Genomic DNA, 25,638 nt, shown 5'->3' with positions numbered 1-25,638 from the left:
TCATGCTTGAAAAGGCATTGGTCGTCACCAAACTGTTCTTGGATGGTTGGGAGAAGTTGCTCTCGGAGGATGTGTTGGTACCATTCTTTATTCATGGCTGTGTTCTTAGGCAAAATTGTGAGTGAGCCCACTCCCTTGGCTGAGAAGCAACCCCACACATGAATGGTCTCAGGATGCTTTACTGTTGGCATGACACAGGACTGATGGTAGTGCTCACCTTGTCTTCTCCGGACAAGGTGTTTCCCGGATGCCCCAATCAATCGGAAAGGGGATTCATCAGAGAAAATGACTTTACCCCAGTCCTCAGCAGTCCAATCCCTGTACCTTTTGCAGAATAGCAGTCTGTCCCTGATGTTTTTCCTGGAGAGAAGTGGCTTCTTTGCTGCCCTTCTTGACACCAGGCCATCCTCCAAAGGTCTTCGCCTCACTGTGCAGATGCACTCACACCTGCCTGCTGCCATTCCTGAGCAAGCTCTGCACTGGTGGTGCCCCGATCCCGCAGCTGAATCAACTTTCGGAGACGGTCCTGGCGCTTGCTGGACTTTCTTGGGTGCCCTGACACCTTCTTCACAACAATGGAACTTCTCTCCTTGAAGTTCTTGATGATCCGATAAATGGTTGATTTAGGTGCAATCTTACTAGCCACAATATCCTTGCCTGTGAAGCCCTTTTTGTGCAAAGCAATGATGACGGCACGTGTTTCCTTGCAGGTAACCATGGTTAACAGAGGAAGAACAATGATTTCAAGCACCACCCTCCTTTTAAAGCTTCCAGTCTGTTATTCTAACTCAATCAGCATGACAGAGTGATCTCCAGCCTTGTCCTCGACAACACTCTCACCTGTGTTAACGAGAGAATCACTGACATGATGTCAGCTGGTCCTTTTGTGGCAGGGCTGAAATGCAGTGGAAATGTTTTTTGGGGATTAAGTACATTTTCATGGCAAAGAGGGACTTTGCAATTAATTGCAATGCATCTGATCACTCTTCATGACATTCTAGAGTATATGCAAATTGCCATCATCAAAACTGAGGCAGCAGACTTTGTGAAAATTAGTATTTGTGTCATTCTCAAAACTTTTGACCATGACTGTACATAGGATGCTGTATAACATATTAAAACAAAAGTAGATATAAATAATATTTGTCCAGCATTTGCTGCTATGCTTGCAGATTTGCATAATATGCTGTGGCCCTATTAAAAAAGTAGCCTATTTAATAACTCCAAATAACAAAAACGTAGCTAGGTTGTTGTAACATTTCAACTTATGTCACGGTTTACTAAGCCAGAACCCAGAAGCAGACCAGGACAAGGTACGTTGAGACAAAGGTGAGTGTTTATTTAACAGATACCCGAGTGAGGCTGAATAATCCAGGGAACAGAGCGGGTGGCGTGGATGGGTTGTTGAGGGTGCAGTGGTTGGTCCGGTAATGGCTCGGCAGCCGCCGACCATCAGGCAGAGGTGGGGAGAAGGTTCCGGGTGAGAGACTGCAGATAGAAACAAACGGAGGTAAGTACACGGCAAGCCAACAAGGTGCAAAACAACAAAACTAACACTAGTAGCTTAGAGGCTGATACGCTGACAAACATACTGTTCATGGCTAACGATCCGGCAGGAACTGGATGTTAGGCCAGAGCCCAAGAAGGGTGATGATCAGGACCAGGTGTGCAGACCGCTGATGGGATGCAGGTGCGGAAACCAAGAGCGCTCCCCGGAGCGCTCCCGAACCCTCGGGAAACTGGAGATCACGAACAGAAACACTAGTCACCAGACAGGACCCGACTCAGACCGCCGGGATCGCCACAGTACCCCCCCTCCGACGAACGCCACCGGGCGGACTCCCCGGAGCGCCAGGACGGAGGCGGCAGAAGTCACTGATGAGGTCAGCATCCAGGACCCGTCGCCGCGGAATCCAACTCCTCTCCTCAGGGCCATACCCCTCCCAGTCCACGAGACACTGGAAACCCCGGCCCCGCCGTCTGGAATCCACGATGCGACGCACCGTGTAGGCAGGACCACCTCCGATCATCCGAGGAGGAGGAGGAGGAGGCGGAGGAGGCAACAGAGGACCGAGGAAGACAGGCCCGAGGCAGGAGACATGAAAGGTGGGATGGACTCTGAGCGTCCTCGGTAGCCCGAGCCGAACTGCCACCGGACTGATCACCCTCTCCACCACAAACGGACCAATGAACCTCGGCAACAACTTCCCAGACTCAGTCCGTAACGGAAGATCCCGTGTGGCCAACCAAACCCTATCTCCGATGGTATAGGTGGGAGCGGGGATCCGGCGACGATTCGCCTGGAGCTGATACCGGTCCGAAACTCCAAGGAGTGCCCTTCTGGCCCGATGCCAGGTCCGGTGGCAACGACGAATATGGGCCTGAACAGAAGGCACCGAGAGCTCCTTCTCCTGAGAAGGGAACAGGGGAGGTTGGCAGCCATACAGGCACTGGAAGGGAGACATCCCAGTGGCAGATGCAGGGAGAGCACTGTGGGCATACTCAACCCAAGGCAACCGAGAGACCCAGGAGGTGGGGTTGGAAGAGACCAGACAGCGTAGCGCGGATTCCATCCTCTGGTTGGCTCCCTCCGCCCGACCATCGGATTGGGGGTGAAAACCAGATGTGAGACTGACTGTAGCTCCAATGGCCAAACAGAAGGACCTCCAGACAGCAGAGGTAAACTGAGGGCCACGGTCGGAAACGATATCACTGGGCAACCCGTGGACCCTGAAAACCTCCCTAACCAGGATCTCGGACGTCTCCGAGGCAGAGGGAAGCTTGGCAATTGGCACAAAGTGGGCGAACTTGCTGAATCTGTCCACGATAGTCAGAACGACCGTGTTCCCCTCAGAAGCGGGCAACCCAGTGACGAAGTCCAGGGCCAGATGCGACCATGGTCGCCGGGGAATAGGAAGGGGGTGAAGTAGTCCAGAGCTGGGCCGATTGGTACTCTTATTCTGCGCACACACTGGACAGGCAGCAACAAAACCCCCGAGTATCCTCGGCCATGGCAGGCCACCAAAACGTCTGCGAAGCAACGCCATTGTCCGAGCCACGCCAGGGTGACAAGCCATCTTGCTGGCGTGGGACCATTTGAGGACAGCAGGACGAACCGACTCAGGCACAAACAACCGACCGGGTGGACCGCTACCGGGACCGGGCTGAGTCCGAAGGGCGCCAGCACCTCCTCCTCAATCTTCCACATAACTGCTCCCACGACGCAGTTCCGGGGAGAATTGTCTCGGTCTTGGACCCACTCTCCTCCGTCTTGGAGAACATCCGGGACAAGGCGTCCGCCTTGCCGTTCTTAGATCCAGGTCGGAACGTCAGGGAAAACTTGAATCGTCCGAAAAACAACGCCCACCTGGCCTGGACGGGAGTTGAGACGTTTAGCCGATTGCACGTAAGCAAGATTCTTGTGGTCAGTCCAGACAGTAAACGGTTGCTCCGCCCCCTCCAACCAGTGGCGCCACTCCTCCAAGGCAAGTTTCACCGCGAGAAGCTCCCGGTTACCCACATCGTAATTCCTCTCCCAGGCGAAAGGCGACGAGAGTAGTAGGCGCAGGGATGGAGTTTACTGTCCGTGGAGCATCGCTGCGACAGGATGGCGCCAACTCCCACATCAGACGCGTCCCACTTCAACGACGAACTGACGGGCCGTGTCCGGTTGAGAGAGAATCGGTGCGTTGGTGAATCGCCTCTTCAAATCCAGAAACGCTCGATCCGCCTCCGGATTCCACTTGAAGGTCCTGATACTGGAAGTCAAGGCAGTTAACGGAGCGGCCACACGGCTGTAATCCCGGATGAATCTGCGGTAGAAATTCGCAAACCCCAAAAATCTCTGGAGCTGCAATCTCGTACCGGGCTGGGCCCATTCCAGAACCGCTCTAACCTTCTCCTGGTCCATCCTAATCTCTCCCCTGGAGATGATGTACCCGAGAAAGGATGTCGTGTGGGCGTGAAACTCGCACTTCTCGGCCTTCACGAACAGGCGATTCTCCAACAATCGCTGCAGAACCTGCCGGACATGCTGGACGTGGTCGGAAGGTTCCTTCGAGAAGATCAGAATGTCATCCAGGTAAACAAACACAAAGAGACCGATCATATCTCTCAGGACGTCGTTCACCATACTCTGGAATACCGCTGGAGCATTGGTCAGTCCAAACGGCATCACCTGATACTCAAGTGACCCATCGGTGTATTGAAACCCGTCAACCACTCGTCCCCCTCTCTGATCCGGACCATGTGATACGCATTGCGTAGGTCTAGCTTGGTGAATACCGTAGCACCCTGTAAGGAGTCGAAGGCAGAACTCATCAATGGCAGGGGATACTTGTTCTTGACCGTGATGTCATTCAACCCCCGATAATCAATACATGGTCGAAGAGAGCCATCCTTCTTACCCACAAAGAAGAATCCTGCCCCCAGGGGTGATGACGAGGGACGAACGAGACCAGCCGCTAGGGACTCCTTGATGTAGGTCTCCAACGCCTCACGTTCAGGTCGGGAGATACTGTATAACCTTCCCTTGGGGTAGACAGCTCCCGGGCACAGGTTGATGGCACAATCATATGGTCGGTGGGGAGGGAGTGACAGAGCCTTCTGCTTACTGAAAACCTCCCCCAAATCGTGATATGTCTCGGGAACCAGGGACAAATCTGGGGGTTTAGCCTCAATCACCTGACTGGGAACCGAATGGGGGCAGGCAGTCTTGAGACAGTTAGCATGACAATCAAGGCTCCAACTCGTTACCTTGCCCGTCACCCAATCGAACGTGGGATTGTGTTCCTTCAGCCAGGGGTATCCAAGGACCAGAGGAACATGGGAAGACGGCAGAATGAAGAATGAAATCATCTCAGAATGATTCCCCGACAACCGCATCTTAACCGGTTCAGTCCTCATCGTGATACGTGCCAGACTACTGCCGTTCAGAGTGGTCGCTTCAATGGCTTCCGGCAATTGCTCCTTGGAAAGCCCCAGCTGTTCCACCAACTCGGCATCAAGAAAGCTTCCATCGGCACCTGAATCGATAAAAGCGTTAATCGCTAAGCTTTGATTCCTGTTCACAAGGGTAGCCGGGAAACGGGGTCTGACAGAGGTACTGAGAGGTTGAAACTGGCTCGCTAAAAGTCCTCCCAACTTTAGCGAGCCGGGCAGTTTGACGACCGCCGGGAACAAGTGGAGATGTAATGTCCCGAGCGACCACAGTAGAGGCAGCAGTTGGTCTTACGTCTATGTTGACGCTCCTCCTTGGTTAACCCGTGCCGCCCCACTTGCATGGGTTCAGAATCGGGAGAGAGGTCCTCTCCACTAATCCCTTGTGGTGGCGAATGATCGACGTGTTCTGGTCCACCACCCGACCCGACTGGGAACTGAGAAGCTGATCGATTGGACCGGACCCCATTGCTTCTCCCTCCTTCGCTCTCGGACTCGATTATCCACCCGAATAGACAAGGCTACCAAGCTGTCCAGGTCACTAGGCTCCGGATAGGAGATCAACTCATCCTTGAGCTGCTCCGACAGACCCTGGTAAAGGCCGCTTGCAGAGACTCCTCGTTCCACCCACTCTCCACAGCCAACGTCTTGAACTCGATCACGAAGTCGGCCACGCTGCGAATTCCTTGGTGAAGTGAAAACAGGCGCCTAGCTGCGTCCCCTCCCTCGGACGGAATGGTCGAAGAGCTTCCTCATCTCGGCCGTGAACCCCTGGTATGAAGCCATGCAGGGATCCTGTCGTTCCCAAACGGCTGAAGCCCACTCCAGCGCTCGACCACGCAGCAACTCAATCACAAAGGCTATCCTAGCCTTGTCTGTGGCATAAGAGTAGGGCTGTAGATCGAACACTAATCCACACTGCATAAGGAAGGAACGGCATCTTCCCAGCTCCCCCTCATATTTATCCGGCGTCGGAACCTTGGGCTCACGGAGGGACACAACTTCAGAAGCGGCAGGCGAGATGGGTGAAACCGGTAGTGGATCCTCCACCGGACACTTGCGTTGGTTCTGGACCTCCGTCAGACCGGTAGAAAGGTTCCGAACTGACAACGCGATCTCCTGTAGTACCGTGCTATGATGGCCCAACATCTTCTCCTGCTGGGTAATGGCATGGCGAACAGAGTCCAGGTCCGCTGGGTTCATTACTGGCCGGATCGTTCTGTCACGGTTTACTAAGCCAGAACCCAGAAGCAGACCAGGACAAGGTACGTTGAGACAAAGGTGAGTGTTTATTTAACAGATACCCGAGTGAGGCTGAATAATCCAGGGAACAGAGCGGGTGGCGTGGATGGGTTGTTGAGGGTGCAGTGGTTGGTCCGGTAATGGCTCGGCAGCCGCCGACCATCAGGCAGAGGTGGGGAGAAGGTTCCGGGTGAGAGACTGCAGATAGAAACAAACGGAGGTAAGTACACGGCAAGCCAACAAGGTGCAAAACAACAAAACTAACACTAGTAGCTTAGAGGCTGATACGCTGACAAACATACTGTTCATGGCTAACGATCCGGCAGGAACTGGATGTTAGGCCAGAGCCCAAGAAGGGTGATGATCAGGACCAGGTGTGCAGACCGCTGATGGGATGCAGGTGCGGAAACCAAGAGCGCTCCCCGGAGCGCTCCCGAACCCTCGGGAAACTGGAGATCACGAACAGAAACACTAGTCACCAGACAGGACCCGACTCAGACCGCCGGGATCGCCACAGTACCCCCCCTCCGACGAACGCCACCGGGCGGACTCCCCGGAGCGCCAGGACGGAGGCGGCAGAAGTCACTGATGAGGTCAGCATCCAGGACCCGTCGCCGCGGAATCCAACTCCTCTCCTCAGGGCCATACCCCTCCCAGTCCACGAGACACTGGAAACCCCGGCCCCGCCGTCTGGAATCCACGATGCGACGCACCGTGTAGGCAGGACCACCTCCGATCATCCGAGGAGGAGGAGGAGGAGGCGGAGGAGGCAACAGAGGACCGAGGAAGACAGGCCCGAGGCAGGAGACATGAAAGGTGGGATGGACTCTGAGCGTCCTCGGTAGCCCGAGCCGAACTGCCACCGGACTGATCACCCTCTCCACCACAAACGGACCAATGAACCAAGAGCGCTCCCCGGAGCGCTCCCGAACCCTCGGGAAACTGGAGATCACGAACAGAAACACTAGTCACCAGACAGGACCCGACTCAGACCGCCGGGATCGCCACAACTTAAATATGTTTAAAAATGTTTTGCACTGGCCTCCCGAGTGGCACAGCAGTTGACTCATTTATACTCACTTGTGTGTTCTATTTTCCTTTAGTAGTAATCCTTTATCTGAAAACGTTTTGACGACCAAGATGCCATTTTCTGTAGGCTACAGCAATGACCTGTTGGAACCGAAACTTGGCATGGACGTTTAGCCTACAACACCTTTAAACTGGTAGAAGTTTCGGTCATTAGTGATGATATGATACAGTGCACTGACTGGCTCGTGTGTGGGTGTGTGGGTCATGTGTTCTTAATGTTTTGTAAACTCAGTGTAAAAATGACACTTGGTTCATTTAGTTGTCCGTACCGTCGGCTTTCTTGTTAACCTATGGGGTTATGTATCCTTTCTAATGTCTCTGAGATGCAGGCTTGTGCTGATCACATTTAACATGCTCTGGGTTCATTCATTTGTCTGTACTTTGTGAACCTATGTTGTGTACAGTAATCATTAGCTCTTCTCCATGCTTGTCTCTTTGTCTGTCATGCTGCAGAGAACTCAGCTCTCTCTCTCTCTCTCTCTCTCTCTCTCTATCTCTCTCTCTCTCTCTCTCTCTCTCTCTCTCTCTCTCTCTCTCTCTCTCTCTATGACGATCGGCACTAATTCCCCAACCCGCTACCTGTCCTCCCTTTCCCTTTTTCTTTGTTAAGGGTTTCAGTGACTTCATTAGCTGTGGTTGCTGATGCGCATATGGTTGAATCATCAGCATACATGGACACACATGCTTTGTTTAATGCCAGTGGCAGGTCATTGGTAAAAATAGAAAAAAGGGCCTAGAGAGCTGCCCTGTGGTACACCACACTTTACATGTTTGACATTAGAGAAAACCCTTTGAGTTATATTAGCTAGATAGCTCTGAATCCACGATATGGCAGACGTTGAAAATCCATAACACATAGGTTTTTTCAACAACAGATTATGGTCAATAATATCAAAGGCTGCACTGAAATCTAACAGTACAGCTCCCACAATCTTCTTATTATCAATTTCTTTCAACCAATCATCAGTCATTTGTGTCAGTGCAGTACATGTTGAGTGCCCTTCCTTATAAGCATGCTGAAAGTCTGTTGTTAATTTGTTTACAGAGAAATAGCATTGTATTTTGTCAAACACCATTTTTTCCCCAACAGTTTGCTAAGAGCTGGCATCAAGCGTATAGGTCTGCTGTTAGAACCAGTAAAGGTCGCTTTACCATTCTTGGGTAGCGGGATTACTTTGGCTTCCCTCCAGGCCTCAGGACAAATACTTTCCTCTAGGCTCAGATTAAAGATATGACAGATAGGAGTGGCTATAGAGTCAGCTACAATCCTCAGTAGCTTTCCATCTAAGTTGTCAATGCCAGGAGGTTTGTCATTATTGATCGATAACAATAATTTTTCCACCTCTCCCATACTATCTTTACAAAATTCAATCTTGCAATGCTTTTCTTTCATTATTTGTTTTTTTATGCATGAATACGATGGCTCACTGTTCATCGTTGGCATTTCCTGCCTAAGTTTGTCTACTTTGCCAATTAAGTCATCATTCAAATAATTGGCAACATCAAATGGTTTTGTGATGAATAAGCCATCTGATTTGATGAAAGATGGAGTAGAATTTGTCTTTCTGCCCATAATTTAAGTTTTTTTTTTTTTTCATCATTCTTTATATCATTAATCTTGGCTTCTTAATACAGTGTCTTGTTCTTTTTGTTGAGTTTAGTCACATCATTTCTCAATTTGCAGTAAGTCAACCAGTCACATGTGCAGCCAGACTTATTAGCCATTCCTTTTGCCCCATCTCTTTCAACCATACAGTTTTTCAATTCCTCATCAATTCATGGAGCCTTAACAGTTCTAACAGTCAGTTTCCTAACAGGTGCATGTTTATCAATAATTGGAAGAAGCAATTTCATAAGTTCATCAAGTGCAGCGTCTGGATGCTCCTTATTAATCACATCAGACCAACAAATATTTTTTACATCATCCACATATTAGTCACAGCAAAATCTTTTGTATGATCTCTTATACACTATTTTAGGCCCAGCTGTTGGAGCTTTGGCTTTCCTGGATATAGCCACTATATTGTGATCACAGCATCCAATGGGTACGGATACAGCTTTAGAACAAAGTTCTACAGTATTAGTAAAAATGTGATCGATACGTGTGGATGATCTTGTTCCTGTAGTGTTTGTAAACACCCTGGTAGGTTGATTAATAACCTGAACCAGATTACAGGCCCTGGTTACAGTAAGAAGCTTCCTCTTGAGCGGACAGCTTGATGAAAACCAGTCAATATTCAGGTCCCCAATAAAGTACACCTCTCTATTTACATCACATACACTATCAAACATTTTGCAGGTATTATTTAGATACTGACTGTTGACACTTGGTGGCCTATAGCATCACACCAAAAGAAAAGGCTTTAGATGTGGCAAGTGAAGGGTAGGTAACAACACATCTGCCACACTGATCCTCAATACGGGGGCCCCTCAGGAGTGCATGGTCAGTCCCCTCCTGTACTCCCTGTTCACCCATGACACCATCATTATGTTTGCCGACGACACAACAGTGGTAGGCCTGATCACCGACAATGATGAGACAGCCTATATGGAGGAGGTCAGAGATGTGGACGTGTGTTGCCAGGATAACAACCTCTCCCTCAACATGATTAAGACAAATGAGATGATTGTGGACTACAGGAAAAAAAGAGGACTGAGCACACCCCCATTCTCATTGACGGGGCTGTAGTGGAACAGGTTGAGAACTTCAAGTTCCTTGGTGTCCACATCACCAACAAACTTTCATGGTCCAAACACACCAAGACAGTCGTGAAGAGGGCACGACAAAGCCTATTCCCCCTCAGGAGACTGAAAAGATTTGGCATGGGTCCTCAGATCCTCAAAGAGTTCTACAGCTGCACCATCGAGAGCATCCTGACTGGTTGCATCACCGCCTGGTATGGCAACTGCTCGGCCTCCGACCGCAAGGCACTACAGAGGGTAGTGCGTACGGCCCAGTACATCACTGGGGCCAAGCTTCCTGCCAGGCGGTGTCAGAGGAAGGCCCTAAAATGTGTCAAAGACTCCAGCCATCCTAGTCATAGACTGTTCTCTCTGCTGTTATATTCTTGTATTGCTACTGCTGTATCATCAAATGAATTATCTTAGTGAGGCTCACAATATATTCATGTTATCTGATGTTATCAAGTTATCGATTTCATAAACTTTATTTCTAAGGTTACATATATTAATATGGGCTATTTTCAGCCCTTTCCTGGGTAGCTTATCAGAGATAGACATAATACTGAAAAGAGCAAACAAAGCAAGAGTAAAAATACACATTTAGCAGTCCATTAATCAATTGGTGTGTGTGTGTGTGTGTCTGTGCTGCGGGGTTGAAGCTACAAACCCATAGGCTTGGCTCTCTCATCCCTTCCAGGCTTCTGGGAGGGAGGGTGAACAATGAGCCTGTCAAAGCAGATGTAAGCAATGTCCCCACACGCTCTGGCAGCTTTCATGGCTGGGATAAGTTCTTTCCTCTTCTGGCGCACAGCTTCAGGATAGTCCTTGTTGAGAAAGATATATGTTCCTCTCAAATTTTTGGCTCTTTCCAGAACAGCTACCTTGTCCTTGAACCTCAGGAAATTGACCACTATCAGCCTGGGCCTGTCACCTGGGCCGGTGGTGGGTTTTCCAGTCCTGTGGGCACTCTCCACCTCAATCTTTCTGTGATCCATCTTCAATTTCTCAGAGATCATTTCCCTCACTTTGTCCTCAGACTCCATCCAGGTCTCATGTGTAGATTCTGCAATTCCGTCCACAACCATGTTGTTACGCCTTGATAGTCCCTCGAGATAGTCTGATTAATCCGTCATTGTTATCATGGATTCACACACATAACTGATGTCCTCTCTCAATGACTTACAGATTGCTGTAATCTTGCCATTCTCCTGTTTCAACTCATCGAGCTGACCCTGGGAGAACTGCAAACTGTTATTTTATTCTGTCCATTATTTTATTAGTCAAATCCACCAGTATTTGGACAAAGCACTTGAAGCTATTTTCTTGTTGTTGTAACAACTGCTTGTAGAACTATTTTTGTTCGTTTAAAAGATCCTTCACGTGTGATAGAGAGACACCACTGTCCTCGACAACGGTACTCCCGCCAGCTTTGGTCTTTGTCATGGTAGCTAGCAACGTAGGTTACGCTGTTACTCCTCGCAGTTCCAGACAGGGCAGGTCACAGAGAAGATTGAAAACAACAAACAGCAGGGATCTAGACATCCACAAACCCGGGACAATCCGCGGTCCCAACCACAATGGCTAACTGCATCACAGGCTGCTTTCAAGCCCTCAAGAAAACCCCACTAGCTTGATTTGCTGCTAGCTAGCAGCTAGTCTAGCTGCAACCCTAAATAGCTCCTCAGACCCGTCCTTGGTCGGCAGGATCACTGGACAGAGACTAGCAATCCCAGCAACTGATGCCAACTGTGTCGCGGGATCCAAAATAAAAAGTTAGCTAGCTAGCTACTATTTCCAAATGTCTTTGAAGATAATTGAAATACCCTAAATAGTATTTGAACCCAGGTCTGCCTAGCACCCAGCTCTAACCCTCCCTTACTCCCTCCTCCCTGGGCTGCCCAATGTCCTAGTGCCCAGTAGGCCAGGTCCATATGGGAAGCCATTAGACCAGTCAGTAGCCCTATAGCACCCACATCTACTCTCTTTCCTCCTTTCCGTCCGTCCTGCTTTCCTTCCATCCTCCGATCCTCCCGGATCTGCCCAGTGTCCAGTGTCCTTAGGGACAGATGGAAAGCCACTCGACCGATCAGTGGCACCCAAAGGTCCTCTCCCCTTCCTCCCATCCCCCCTTCCTCTGTGCCCATTCCCAGTGTCCAGTAGGTTCTCAGGGTCAGATGGACAGGCCAAGTTCCCAGCCTTGTCCTCTACTGAGCCAGGGTCAGATCGTATTGATAAGGACCAAGGGGGGCCATGAGGACCAAGAGGGACAGGGAGGGGCGATCACAGCTCCAGACGGGATGTGGATGGATTTTTGGGGAGGGAGAGCAGGGGGTATGGGTGGGTAGCAGTCATTGGCTGCGTCTGTGGTCTGAGGAGGTGAGACGAGAGGAAGTCAACACAGCTGACACACAGCCCCCCCCACACACACACACACACACACCTCCACACTCATCCACACACACACACACACACAAACACACCCTCCATCTCAACACACATGACCGTTGCCCTGCCACCACCTCCTCCGTCACCTGTGCCCAAGCACCTGCCACTTTGCCCTCCCACTCTTCAAGTGCCCTTTTGGGTGGTGGTATAATTATATATTTGTTGTATACAGTTTTTGTAGTTTTTGTTCTGAACCCACTGCCCCAAAGTTACCGTGACGTCGTCAAGTTTGCCACCCCCCACTCCTACTCTGTCCTTTGGTATGCCTTGTACAGAGCTCGCGTGTGCCCGTTTCCCAGTCTGGGTACCATTTTTTTATTTTTAGCACCTGCCCCCTGAAATGTATGTGCACGGCCCTGCTAACCTTTGACCCCTGACCCTAAGACATTTATCTCATATAAGCACGCTTGGCCAGCATTAACCAGGCCAGCGCTAATGGCTCCAGGCGTGGGTGGAACTCATTAAGAGAAAGGCCAGCCTCAGCCAGGCGACAAGAGCAGCTAGCAGGAGAGTAGTCCTTATCAGTAGACATGAGATGCTCTATACTGAGCACTCATGGTGCTGCATTCTGCTCTGTCTGCAGCTAAAATATACACACACACACACACACACACACACACACACACAAACCCACACCCACACCCACACAAACACACCACTAAGGCTCAACAAACACTCTCAGCTAAAAATCACAATATCAGTCAGGACAGACAGATTTACTGAGGCCATTCTGCTGGTTGTGGGTTAAGTCCAGAGCACTTTGAGTTATTAGGATCGATCACAAACATGGGTTTTAACACTGAAAACCCTGCGAGGTCCAAATGCACCACTCTAATAAGTCAATATGGATCACATTCTGCTACCTTCATGTACAGTATGTGTGAATGAATAGCTAGCTGCATTAGATTTTAGTACCTATAATGTAGTTAATACGGAGATTCAATCAGTAAGTCTGGTCTGAATGACAAGCTCGCTTTAATTTAATTCAGTATGCACAATATAATTATCTTTGCTTCCTCTTCTATGGGCATAGTGGAATGTATATGTTAGTATTACAAACATTATAATCCTCAGCACACAGGGCCAGATTAATGCAGGGACTTACCAGGGCTGAAGCCCCTGGGCCCAGGCCAGTAGAGGGCCCAAGAGGCAGCAAATAAAATAATAAAACAAAAAAGGAAATATATACAGTATATATTATATATGTAGTATATATATATATATATATTTATTTTTTTTGCAACCGCCAACCACAGGAGGACTCATGAGCCCGCTCTCAAGAAGGCTGCAGTTTGGGCAGCATGTGCTCCAAATATACAGCTTGTTGCATTGTGGCCATAGACATATGGTTTGGTGCGGGGAGCAGGTACGGGCCGTACAGGACTGGATACACGCACCACTGGTTTGGTGCGAGGAGCAGGAACGGGCCGTACCAAACTGGATACACACACCACTGGTTTGGTGCGAGGAGCAGGTACGGGCCGTACCGGGCTGGGGAGGCGCACTGGTGACACAGTGCGTAGAACCGGCGTAGGATATACTGGACCATGGAGGCGCCCTGGAGGTCTGGAGCGTAAAGCTGGCACAACCCGTCCTGGCTGGATGCCCACTTTTGCACGGCACGTGCGGGGCGCTGCCACAGGACGCACTGGCGACACAGTGCGTATCTCTGCATAACCTGGTTCCACAATGAACACACGCTCCTTAGAGCGAGTGCGGGTAGCTGGCTCTGCTAACCTCTGCTCTAACGACTGAGCTCTCTGCTGCTGGAGGGTTAATTCCTCTCTCAGCTTCTCTTGTTGCCTGGCCAGCTCCTCTCTCCGTGCAACCATTGACTCCTTCTCCCTAAGGGCCTCCTGCAGCGCCTCCTCTTGAAGGGAGCTCTCCTGCTCTATCTTCGCGATCAGCCCTCGTAAGGTGGTTGTCTCTTCTGTCAGAGTGCTAATCTGCAGGTCTCTCCGAGCCTCCTGCTGCTTAGCCAACCACCCCGTGTGCCCCCCCCCCTCAAGCCTCTCGGGCTTCCTTAGTGGTCGGCACCGTTGGCGTCGCCATTGATCCTCTCCTACCTGTGCTTCTACCTTCGCCCAGGGTCCTTTACCAGCAAATATCTCCTCCCAAGACCACATCTTCCCCACCTGTGTCCAGGGTGTTTGCTCCTCCTGGGCACGCTGCTTGGTCCGTTGGTGGTGGGATCTTCTGTCACGTTCGTTGAGTACAGGATTGGACCAAGGTGCAGCGTGGTATGCGTACATGTTTGTTTATTGAATATACACCGAACAACACAACAAAAGCAACGTAACATGAAGTTCTAAACACACAGAAACAAGATCCCACAACATAGGTAGGCAACATGGCTGCCTAAGTATGATCCCCAATCAGAGACAACGATCGACAGCTGCCTCTGATTGGGAACCACACCCGGCCAACATAGATCTACAATATCTAGATCTACACATAGAAATTCACACCCTGACCAAACCAACTAAAGAAAATGGGCTCTCAAGGCCAGGGCGTGACACTGCATGAATCTGCAGGTAGCTAACCAACCAGGTTCAATGTTAGCTAGCTAACATTAGGCTATAACTAGCAATGCAAGTGGCTCTGAGATACTAGTATATATATATATATATTACTTTCCAACCCCACCATCCCCTCCCTGATTGGAGTAAACTAGTGAACAACAATGCTTAGGCCTCTACTTCATGCTCATACATACTATATACATTTTATGGACACAGTCAATAATTATATTTTGTTTGTTTTTACTCCTGAACTTCCTCCGATCATTTTCATGATGTCCATCTGGTATGCTTCTATATGCCATATCTTTCTAACTTTGCTCTTTCACAAAAGCTCACAATATATAACCTATATACTTATTATGGACACAGTATGCTTTACATTAGTTATCTTGTTGTTATTAGTTGTTGTTATTAGTCCCATCCTTCAGCTCCATTCAACACCTCCCATTTATCTCTTAACACCATCCATATTGGATTTCTATTTGCCATATATTTTTCAACTGTACAGTGATGTTTTACAAAAGTTCTGAACCTTTCTATGCTCATTTTTTCTACAGTTTGTGAATTGGAAATAAACATATTTGCTAAAGGTATTATTATATTATTGATCGATTGACTATGACTTTTCAGATCACCCAGTAGTGCTATCTGCAGGGTCAGCTCCATGCAAATATTGCAATCCTTCAGCCATTCCTGGACCTGTGTCCAGAAACAAGCTACAAATGGACAGTACCAAAACAAATGATCTAATGATTCTGTCTCTTCACAGCCAAATCTGCAGAGCTGGGAATATTGTATCCCCCATACAAATAACATTCTATTGGTAGCAAGAATTTTATATAATAAATTAAATTGAAAAATTATAAGTTTTGAATCCGGCGTCGTTTTGCGTATCAGTTCATAAACACTATGCCATCGAATCGATATGTCAAAAATCCCTTCCCAACTATTTTGCAATCTATTGGTCCTTAAATTAAACTGGTAAACCTTTTATTTATCACGATTTTCTTTAACCAATTATGTTCTTAAAATGCAAGGCCGACAGACAAGTTCCTTACTTTTTCCTGCTTCCACTTTCCTCTTCAATTTTTGTGGTAATGCTGCAATTATTTGGTTGTAATTGTGGGTAGAGCAGACATTTTCATATGTTTCTGTTAGCTGTATGTGCGACATAACTCCACCATTCCTACCGATAATATAATTTACAAAGATTATACCTTTTTTTTTTTTTTTCTCATAAAATAACGTTTTTTTTATCAATTAGTATATTTGAGTTTAACCACAATATTTGTTGCAATATTTGTTCTGTCATTTCTGGAGGATTAAATTGAAATTGCAACCAACTTTCTATGGCTTGTTTTAGAAATAGTGATATTTGGGAGATGATTTGAATAAAGGGAAAAAGTCCTTTCTAGAAAATTGGGTGAGACAATCTTACTAGTTTGCTAGAGAACCAGTTCGGATTTAAGTATCATTTTTGTATGACTGAAGCTTTTAGTGATACAGTGGGGGAAAAACGTATTTAGTCAGCCACCAATTGTGCAAGTTCTCCCACTTAAAAAGATGAGAGAGGCCTGTAATTTTCATCATAGGTACACGTCAACTATGACAGACAAATTGAGATTTTTTTTCTCCAGAAAATCACATTGTAGGATTTTTTATGAATTTATTTGCAAATTATGGTGGAAAATAAGTATTTGGTCACCAACAAACAAGCAAGATTTCTGGCTCTCACAGACCTGTAACTTCTTCTTTAAGAGGCTCCTCTGTCCTCCACTCGTTACCTGTATTAATGGCACCTGTTTGAACTTGTTATCAGTATAAAAGACACCTGTCCACAACCTCAAACAGTCACACTCCAAACTCCACTATGGCCAAGACCAAAGAGCTGTCAAAGGACACCAGAAACAAAATTGTAGACCTGCACCAGGCTGGGAAGACTGAATCTGCAATAGGTAAGCAGCTTGGTTTGAAGAAATCAACTGTGGGAGCAATTATTAGGAAATGGAAAACATACAAGACCACTGATAATCTCCCTCGATCTGGGGCTCCACGCAAGATCTCACCCCGTGGGGTCAAAATGATCACAAGAACAGTGAGCAAAAATCCCAGAACCACACGGGGGGACCTAGTGAATGACCTGCAGAGAGCTGGGACCAAAGTAACAAAGCCTACCATCAGTAACACACTACGCCGCCAGGGACTCAAATCCTGCAGTGCCAGACGTGTCCCCCTTCTTAAGCCAGTACATGTCCAGGCCCGTCTGAAGTTTGCTAGAGTGCATTTGGATGATCCAGAAGAGGATTGGGAGAATGTCATATGGTCAGATGAAACCAAAATAGAACTTTTTGGTAAAAACTCAACTCGTCGTGTTTGGAGGACAAAGAATGCTGAGTTGCATCCAAAGAACACCATACCTACTGTGAAGCATGGGGGTGGAAACATCATGCTTTGGGGCTGTTTTTCTGCAAAGGGACCAGGACGACTGATCTTTTTAAAGGAAAGAATGAATGGGGCCATGTATCGTGAGATTTTGAGTGAAAACCTCCTTCCATCAGCAAGGGCATTGAAGATGAAACGTGGCTGGGTCTTTCAGCATGACAATACTGTAACTAGATCCTCTATGAGGCTGTGGAGGGATTCAAGTTGTGGATTCAAAAGAAAACATGAATCATCAGCATACAATGACACCTTTGTTTTTAAGCCCTGGATTTCTAATCCCTTGATATTATTGTTGGATTTGATTTTAATAGCTAACATCTCAATGGCAATAATAAATAGATATGCCGATAGTGGACAACCTTGTTTCACTCCTCGACAGTTTAAAACTTTCTGAGAAATATTATCTCCAATGTATCGCCCATGTAAAAAACATGTCTGATTAGAATGAATAATGTCCAACAATACCTTTTTAATTCTATGCGCTATACATTTTGCTAGATTTTTATGCATCACAACACTGAAGTGTAAGGGGCCGCCAATTTTTTTAATGGACTGGATCTTTATATTTTCCACTTGTATCCTGTTTCAGTAAAAATGAAATCAGACCTTCTTATTGAGTGTCTGATAATCTACCATTTACATAGGAGTGGTTAAAACATGCTAATAATGCTAACATGCTATTTATAATATATTACACTTGATCTTTCTTTAATAAGTTTCTCCACTTCTTTTTGTTTCTCCTCTAATTTATTCTGAGCCTCGATGTTACAGTTTTTATTGCTATCTATCTGTTCTGTTAGACCTTCTATTTCCTTTGTTAGAGTGGACTCTTTTGACCTAAATTGTTTTTGCTTTCGAGATGAGTACTGAATTGCATGGCCTCTAAAGTCACATTTAAAGGTGTCCCATACAATAAGGTGATTTGCTGTACCTATGTTATGTCGGAAAAAAACAGTTATAAATTCCTCTGTCCTAGTTAAAAACAAGTTATCATCCAATAGGCTTTGATTACATTTCCAATATCCTCGCCCATGTGGAAATTCAGTAAGAGTAATGTATATGCCAATTATATGATGGTCCGACCGCATTCTGTCCCCTATCAACACTTTTTAAACTTTTGGTGCCAACGAGAATGACATAAGAAAGAAGTCAAGACGACTAGCTTGATTGAGTCTCCGCCATGTATATCTCACTAGATCAGGATATTTAAGCCTCCATATATCTACTAGTTCTAATGCATACTAATAATATTACTACACAGATCATACACTTAACGTTAGCTAGCTAGCCAGCCAGCTAATGTTAGCTAGCTAGCTAACAGTACACTTTACCTTGAACTTTCTGACAACATTTGAAACGTGTAATATCTGAAAATGTAGCTAGCTAGACTATCTTACCCGTATACATGGATGGACGCTTCTCCCTCTATGTCACGGATGCCATGGTTGCTCTTAGTTTGAAGATGTAATCCGGAGACAGGTGTTTTATACAACAGCCTTCTGTGTGTTCTCTTTTCGACTCCGTCTGCATATTTGAAATCAATTGCCAGAATTTTCTCCATCTCCTTAGCTATCATACTCTAATTCCACTGATTTCAAAACTCGGTCCTCCAGAAAGTGGAGAGCAACACTTATGCAGTTCTACTACGTGATATCTTTCAAAGAAGCCGCGTTATAAAGGATTACCAACACATACTGACCAGTTCATGTTATAGACAGAAGTGTGCTACATGGCAGACCAATCCAAACTCATCTCTTGGCATTTCCAATCATGGCTAGCGGGAAGGTTGCTGTCTTTTTCCGTGGCTAAACCAACTAGGCTCGTAATTTAACAATTTTATTCGTATTTACAGATGACATACAAGTTTGTTATCAAGGCACATGAAAGTTCACATGTTCCAGAAGGCATTTCTGCCAAAAAACGCATTTTGATTTAAAAAAAGTTTACGTTCAAAAGGCGCTCCTGTGAAGTAGTTACGCTCGACATACTTCTAGTTTCCTGAAACGAGTCACAAATTCCCTTACGTTGATGACTTTTTTTCAAATCCAATCAGTTTTCCACGTTGATTCAATGTCGTCACATTGCATTTTTTTGGTTGAAATGACGTGGAACAATGTTGATTGAACCTGTTTTTGCCCAGTGGGTATACTGTATGAGTTCTTATGTACAGGGTCATCCTTGGGAACAGCATCAAATCAAGGCTGGTCACAAAACACAGTACGCTCATCGTTAAGCAGACTGCAGAAGTTAATCTAGAATATCATGTATCTATGTGGCTCCTATGAAAGAACCCCTAGCTGCCTAGACAGAGCCGAGTCTTGCAGAGGAGAGGCACAGATGTCGACTTGTTTGCAGAGTGAAGAGAAGACCTGTGGTGAGAGCATCAATATGTCTGCTCCTCTCTAAACAACATTATTGTCTGAGCTGTGACAACACACAAAGGAGCTGAGCCAGATCCCAGGCCAGCCTGACTCCTGGTGGGTTAGCTGCTTTTACTAACATCCACAGACACATAAGACATAGTCTTTATAACTTATTAAAGCAATTTATGGATGGACTACATATTGCTATGCTAGACAGCAGGGCAGCAGTTGGGGAGGCTAGATTTTTTCTCTCAAATATTCAAAGAACCGAGAATATGTATGTTCTGTTACTAGTGCCTGGCTCTCTGTCCCAACACACACACACACACACACACACACACACAAACACAATGCACACTTGAACTCATTCTCCCTTCTCTGTCTTCTTACTCCAGAAACTCAGAGCTTGGAGGAGTGTGGTGAGAAGCTGAAGAGCATCCTGGAGTCCCCCAACGTGCCCCAGGCCAACTACCAGCTCCTGGTGCACCTCACCAGACACCTGGTCAGGGTGGCCCAGAGTGAGGCTCAGAACCAGGCCAGTCCCAGGCTTCTAGGCCAGGTCTTCAGTGAGGCCATCTTCAAACACTCCCACTTCAGGTAAGACTGATTGGTGCATTGATGAAGTGGTGTGGCTGGCTGAACTCTTAGATAGACAGGTGCTATCTAGAACCTAAATTGGTTATTCGGCTGTCCCCACAGAAGAAGCCTTTAAATAACCCTTTTGGGTTCCAGGTAGAACCACTTTGGGTTCCATGTAGATTCATTTCCACAAAGGTTTCTACATGGAACCCAAAAGGGTTCTACCTGGATCCAAAAGGGGTTATTCAAAAGGTTCTCCTATGGGGACAGTTGAAGAACCCTTTTAGAACCCTTTTTTCTAAGAGTGTACTGTCAAACATGTATAGGAAACATATTAAACATGGGTCTTATGCATGTTATATTCTCAGATATACTGTATACTGACATTTGACTTGCAGCTACAGTCAACTAATGAAAATGTAAACAAAGCATGTTACCCTGGAGCTTTAAGATAAAAACCCTGCTAGCCAGCAGCTTCAATTATGTTGTTATGTTGCTGTTGTTATTGATAGTGATAGTGACCAGTTGATAGTGATGCTGTTCCTATCCTCTTCATGTACACACTCAAGTCTATTTTAGAAGAAGAAGAGGAAGATTAGAATTCCCTGTGCACTAGTAGGCCTTTGGGCATGAACTGATAGAGCTGCATTTACTAAAGGGAAAACTATGCAGTAATATTTGGCTCGGTGGTAATGTTAACATCCTGTCATTGTAAACCGTAAGCTGAAATGGTCAAGCAAAGCATTAACATGTTGAGCATGCTGTTTGTGCAAAAGCTCACTGGGAGAATTGCTCTCTGAATTGCTCTGAATTAGCGAGGAATGTCTGTTTCTGGCTTCTCTTTACACATAAACCTGGAATAAAAGATTACAGTCAGTGAGTCAGAACCTGTGATATTTGTGTTGCCTCTTCCACTCGCTCTGCCGTTCGCCTCTGATGTCACCAGGAGGAGTGAGCGTGCTGGATTATCCCAGAATACATTGCTCTCCCTGGCCCGTTGCTCCGTTGTGTTGTTGATATAAATTTGACCCATGGTGTTTCAGCCCTCTGGCCATAACCACCAGAGAACCAGATGGAGGCCAACCTAAATCTATTTGTCTGACCTTTACTGGAGAGTATGTCTCAGTCTCTGCCTCATTCATGGCACCCTATTCTCTTTGTAGTGCACTACCTTTTACCATTTGGTACTCAGACGTAAGCTCATTGGATAGAAAGCAGAGAGGAATGGCAGGGCACGAAGTCTTCTTAACCCTTTAGCTCTAGGCCAGCCAGAGAGTTGTGCCAACAGAGATTATAGAGTGTAAAGTAGCAGTAGGTCATATAAGTAGATCAAGATCAATCATTTTTGATATCAGATTAACTGTGGAAGGAAGATGAAAATGAAAATCCAATCATCTGCAGTAAATAGTGAGTTTAATGTTGTTTGCATGCAAATATCAGCATATAGCTTACTGTACATAGTAAGCATAGCGTAAACGTAACATCATCTCTCTCCGCTGCACTTGTATTTCATGACAGAGTTGTGGCCTGTCAAACTACTGTAGGGAGAGCACCGCACGGCATGCAAAAATAGAGAGAAGAGGCGCAGAACGCAAGCATGTGTATAATGCCTCAAAGGTCACATATGTGTCCATCACAGGACTTGAATTATAGGAAATAAATGCATAAGTAAATCAACACTTTCTCTGACCCAGTACCAGGCAAAATCCAATAGAGAGAGAGGGCAGGAGAAAGAGGAGAACCAGAGGAGTCTGCCTGCCAGAGACATTAGCCTACCATCCCATGGTGTGACCTGGGCCTTTTCCCCTCAAAATCCCCCACCACCTCCATTTCCTCCTACTCTCCTGTGACCTGGTTCTTTACCAAGAAACTCTTTCTAAAAGAAGCCAATTGGTTCCATTTACTACTGCAGTTCAACCATACCTATGGCTTTTATGGTTACAAGAACAATGACATGCTCTCTCTCTCTCTCTCTCTCTCTCTCTCTCTCTCTCTCTCTCTCTCTCTCTCTCTCTCTCTCTCTCTCTCTCTCTCTCTCTCTCTTTCTCTACAATCAAGTGACGTTGTAGGACTTGACTTCCTATTAAAACAGTGTTATGTTGATGTCGATATTTACATCACTGACCCTCTTCTCCCCATGCTTGACCTCTTGACCTCATTGTCCCTTCATTTGACCTCTGACCTCGGACCCTGCCTGTCCCTCTCCCTGCAGTGCGGACGTGAACCCAGAGCACCATGTGAAGATCATGGAGGCCCTGATTACAGCTGGGGGACTGGTGGAGATGCAGGCAGCCCCAGGTAGGACACTCCCTTTTTGGATCCGAACTGCAATCTGTCCGCCCTTCTCTCTTTCCCAACATGGTTGAGTGTCATGGTCTTTTTACATGGTCTGTGTCCCAAATGGCACCCTATTTCATATATAGTGCACTACTTTTCCCCAGAACCCATAGTAAAGGCTAGGTCTTTACTTCAATAGAGAGTACAGATGTCCTCATTGTAGGCAGGGCAAACCCGTTTTTTGGGGGGGGGTGGGTGGATATGCGCTGTTGAAACTACCACAACTCAAAAACCAGATGGATTCTGGAAATAATGTGTACATCACTGGTTAGAGGACAATTTGTAGAAGTGGGTCGCCAATGAGCAATGCTTCCTCTAAGCTGCGCGCGTGCGCAGGCGAGAAATATCAGCCCATGGAGAGAAGCACGAGATTGAACTTCACTCAACTTTCTAGAGTTTTCCCTGTTAGTTAACACTATCAACGTTTCCCTTTACTGTGGCAATTGTGATCGAATCAATGCAATATTAGCCACTTTCAATGCACATACCGAAACAAAACATTTTGTTGTAGGCAGAATTTATCAGAGTAGGATTATATTGTGCATGGCTCAGCCTGTACTCTACAAAGACCGGCGCGGCATAACCAATCAGAGCTGCAGTAGGACTATATGCTTCATAGACCATTGCCATATATGGATATGTGCCATTTACTTTGAACTGGACTGTGTTTACAGCGTGAGCGGTCGTTAGTAGATGCACTTGTTTTGAGATCAAAGCAAGAGCTGCATTTAGCCACGTGCACATTTTGTTCATATCCTTTTCTAGTTAGTGAGTTATTAGCCCAGTTATAGATAATTTGTAGTCAGCAATAGGGGAGTGATTGCTTCCTATAAGAGCACAAAATGTGTACATTCTAGACATCTTTGAAAAGCATGTCAGGTAAATATGTTTTGTTTGTCTTAAAGGGGCAGTGTTGTATTTTCAGACACGCTTGAATAAGCTAAGTAGCCAATAGGCAGAGGGTAGCATAGAGTGCCTTGCAAAAGTATTCATCCGCCTTGGCGTTTTTCCTATTTTGTTGCATTACAACCTGTAATTTAAATTGATTTTTATTTGGATTTCATGTAATGGACATATACACTACCGGTCAAACGTTTTGGAACACCTACTCATTCCAGGTTTTTCTATATTTTTACTATTTTCTACATTGTAGATGTCACGTTCGTTTAAGGACGGGTGAGACCAAGACGCAGCGTGAAATGCGTACATGTTTATTAAACTGATAAACACACGACAAAACAATAAACAAAAGAAACGTGAAGTCCTAAGGTTGAACACACAACAAACCTATACACGGAACAAGATCCCACAACTAACCAATAGGCTGCCTAAGTATGATCCCCAATCAGAGACAACGAGCGACAGCTGTCTCTGATTGGGAATCACACCCGGCCAAACATAGACATTCAATCCTAGAATGAAAACATAGAAAACACAACATAGAACACCACACCCTGACTCAACATACCAGAGTCCCATAAGTCAGGGCGTGACAGTAGAATAATAGTGAATACATCAAAACTATGAAATAACACATATTGAATCATGTAGTAACCAAAAAAGAGTTAAACAAATCAAAATATATTTTATATTTGAGATTCTTCAAATAGCCACCCTTTGCCTTGATGACAGCTTTGCACACTCTTGGCATTCTCTCAACCAGCCTCATGAGGTAGTCACCTGGAATGCATTTCAATTAACAAGTGTGCCTTCTTAAACGTTAATTTGTGGAATTTCTTTCCTTCTTAATGCATTTGAGGCAATCAATTGTGTTGTGACAAGGTAGGGGGGTATACAGAAGATAGCCCTGTTTGGTAACAGACCAAGTCCATATTATGGCAAGAACAGCTCACATAAGCAAAGAGAAACGACAGTCCATCATTACTTTAAGACATGAAGGTCAGTCAATACGGAAAAGTTCAAGAACTTTGAAAGTTTCTTCAAGTGCAGTCGCAAAAACCATCAAGCGCTATGATGAAACTGGCTCTCATGAGGACCGCCACAGGAATGGAAGACCCAGAGTTACCTCTCCTGCAGAGGATAAGTTCATTAGAGTTACCAGCTTCAAAAATTGCAGCCCAAATAAATGCTTCACAGAGCTCAAGTAACATACACATCTCAACATCAACTGTTCAGAGGACACTGTGTGAATCAGGCCTTCATGGTCGAATTGCTGCAAAGAAACCACTACTAAAGGACACCAATAAGAAGAACAGACTTGCTTGGGCCAAGAAACACAGGCAATGGAAATTTGCCCTTTGGTCTGGAGCCAAATTTGAGATTTTTGGTTACAACCGCCGTGTCTTTGTGAGATGTGGTGTGGGTGAACGGATGATCTTCGCATGTGTATTTCCCACCATGAAGCATGGTGGAGGAGGTGTGATGGTGTGGGGGTGCTTTGCTTGTGACACTGTGATTTATTTAGAATTCAAGGCACACTTAACCAGCATGGCTAACACAGCATTCTACAGCGATACGCTATCCCATCCCATCCCATTGAAGAATCTCAAATATAAAATGTATTTTGATTTATTGAACACTTTTTTGGTTACTACATGATTCCATATATGTTATTTCATAGTTTTGATGTCTTCATTATTATTCTACAATGTAGAAAATAGTAAAAATAAAGAAAAACCCTTGAATGAGTAGGTGTGTCCAAACGTATGACTATTTTCTACATTGTAGAATAATAATGAAGACATCAAAACTATGAAATAACATATATGGAATCATGTAGTAACCAAAAGAGTTTTTTGAGATTCTTCAAATAACCAACCTTTGCCTTGATGACAGCTTTGCACACTCTTGGCATTCTCTCAACCAGCTTCACCTGGAATGCTTTTCCAACAGTCTTGAAGGAGTTCCCACATATGCTGAGCACATGTTGGCTGCTTTTCCTTCACTCTGTGGTCCGACTCATCCCAAACCATCTCAATTTGGTTGAGGTCGGGGGATTGTGGATGCCAGGCCATCTGATGCAGCACTCCATCACTCTC

The 25,638-nt window shown here is 46.1% G+C and overlaps 1 protein-coding gene across 2 annotated transcripts in view; it reads left to right on the top strand.

Moving 5' to 3' along the window:
- LOC121540427 (phosphatidylinositol 3-kinase regulatory subunit gamma) overlaps positions 1-25,638 on the top strand; it is a 337,642-nt gene that overhangs the window by 156,780 nt on the left and 155,224 nt on the right. For both annotated transcript variants that reach the window (XM_041849289.2, XM_041849288.2), the window contains exons 6-7: positions 20,119-20,320; positions 22,515-22,600. In XM_041849289.2, coding sequence (XP_041705223.2) covers positions 20,119-20,320; positions 22,515-22,600 — 288 coding nt within the window. The remainder of the gene's footprint in view (positions 1-20,118; positions 20,321-22,514; positions 22,601-25,638) is intronic.

The sequence above is a fragment of the Coregonus clupeaformis genome, chromosome 26, assembly GCF_020615455.1.
Source record: "Coregonus clupeaformis isolate EN_2021a chromosome 26, ASM2061545v1, whole genome shotgun sequence".
NCBI lineage: Eukaryota > Metazoa > Chordata > Actinopteri > Salmoniformes > Salmonidae > Coregonus > Coregonus clupeaformis.
Note: the sequence above shows the minus strand (reverse complement) of the source record. Positions and strands in the feature narration are given on the sequence as shown.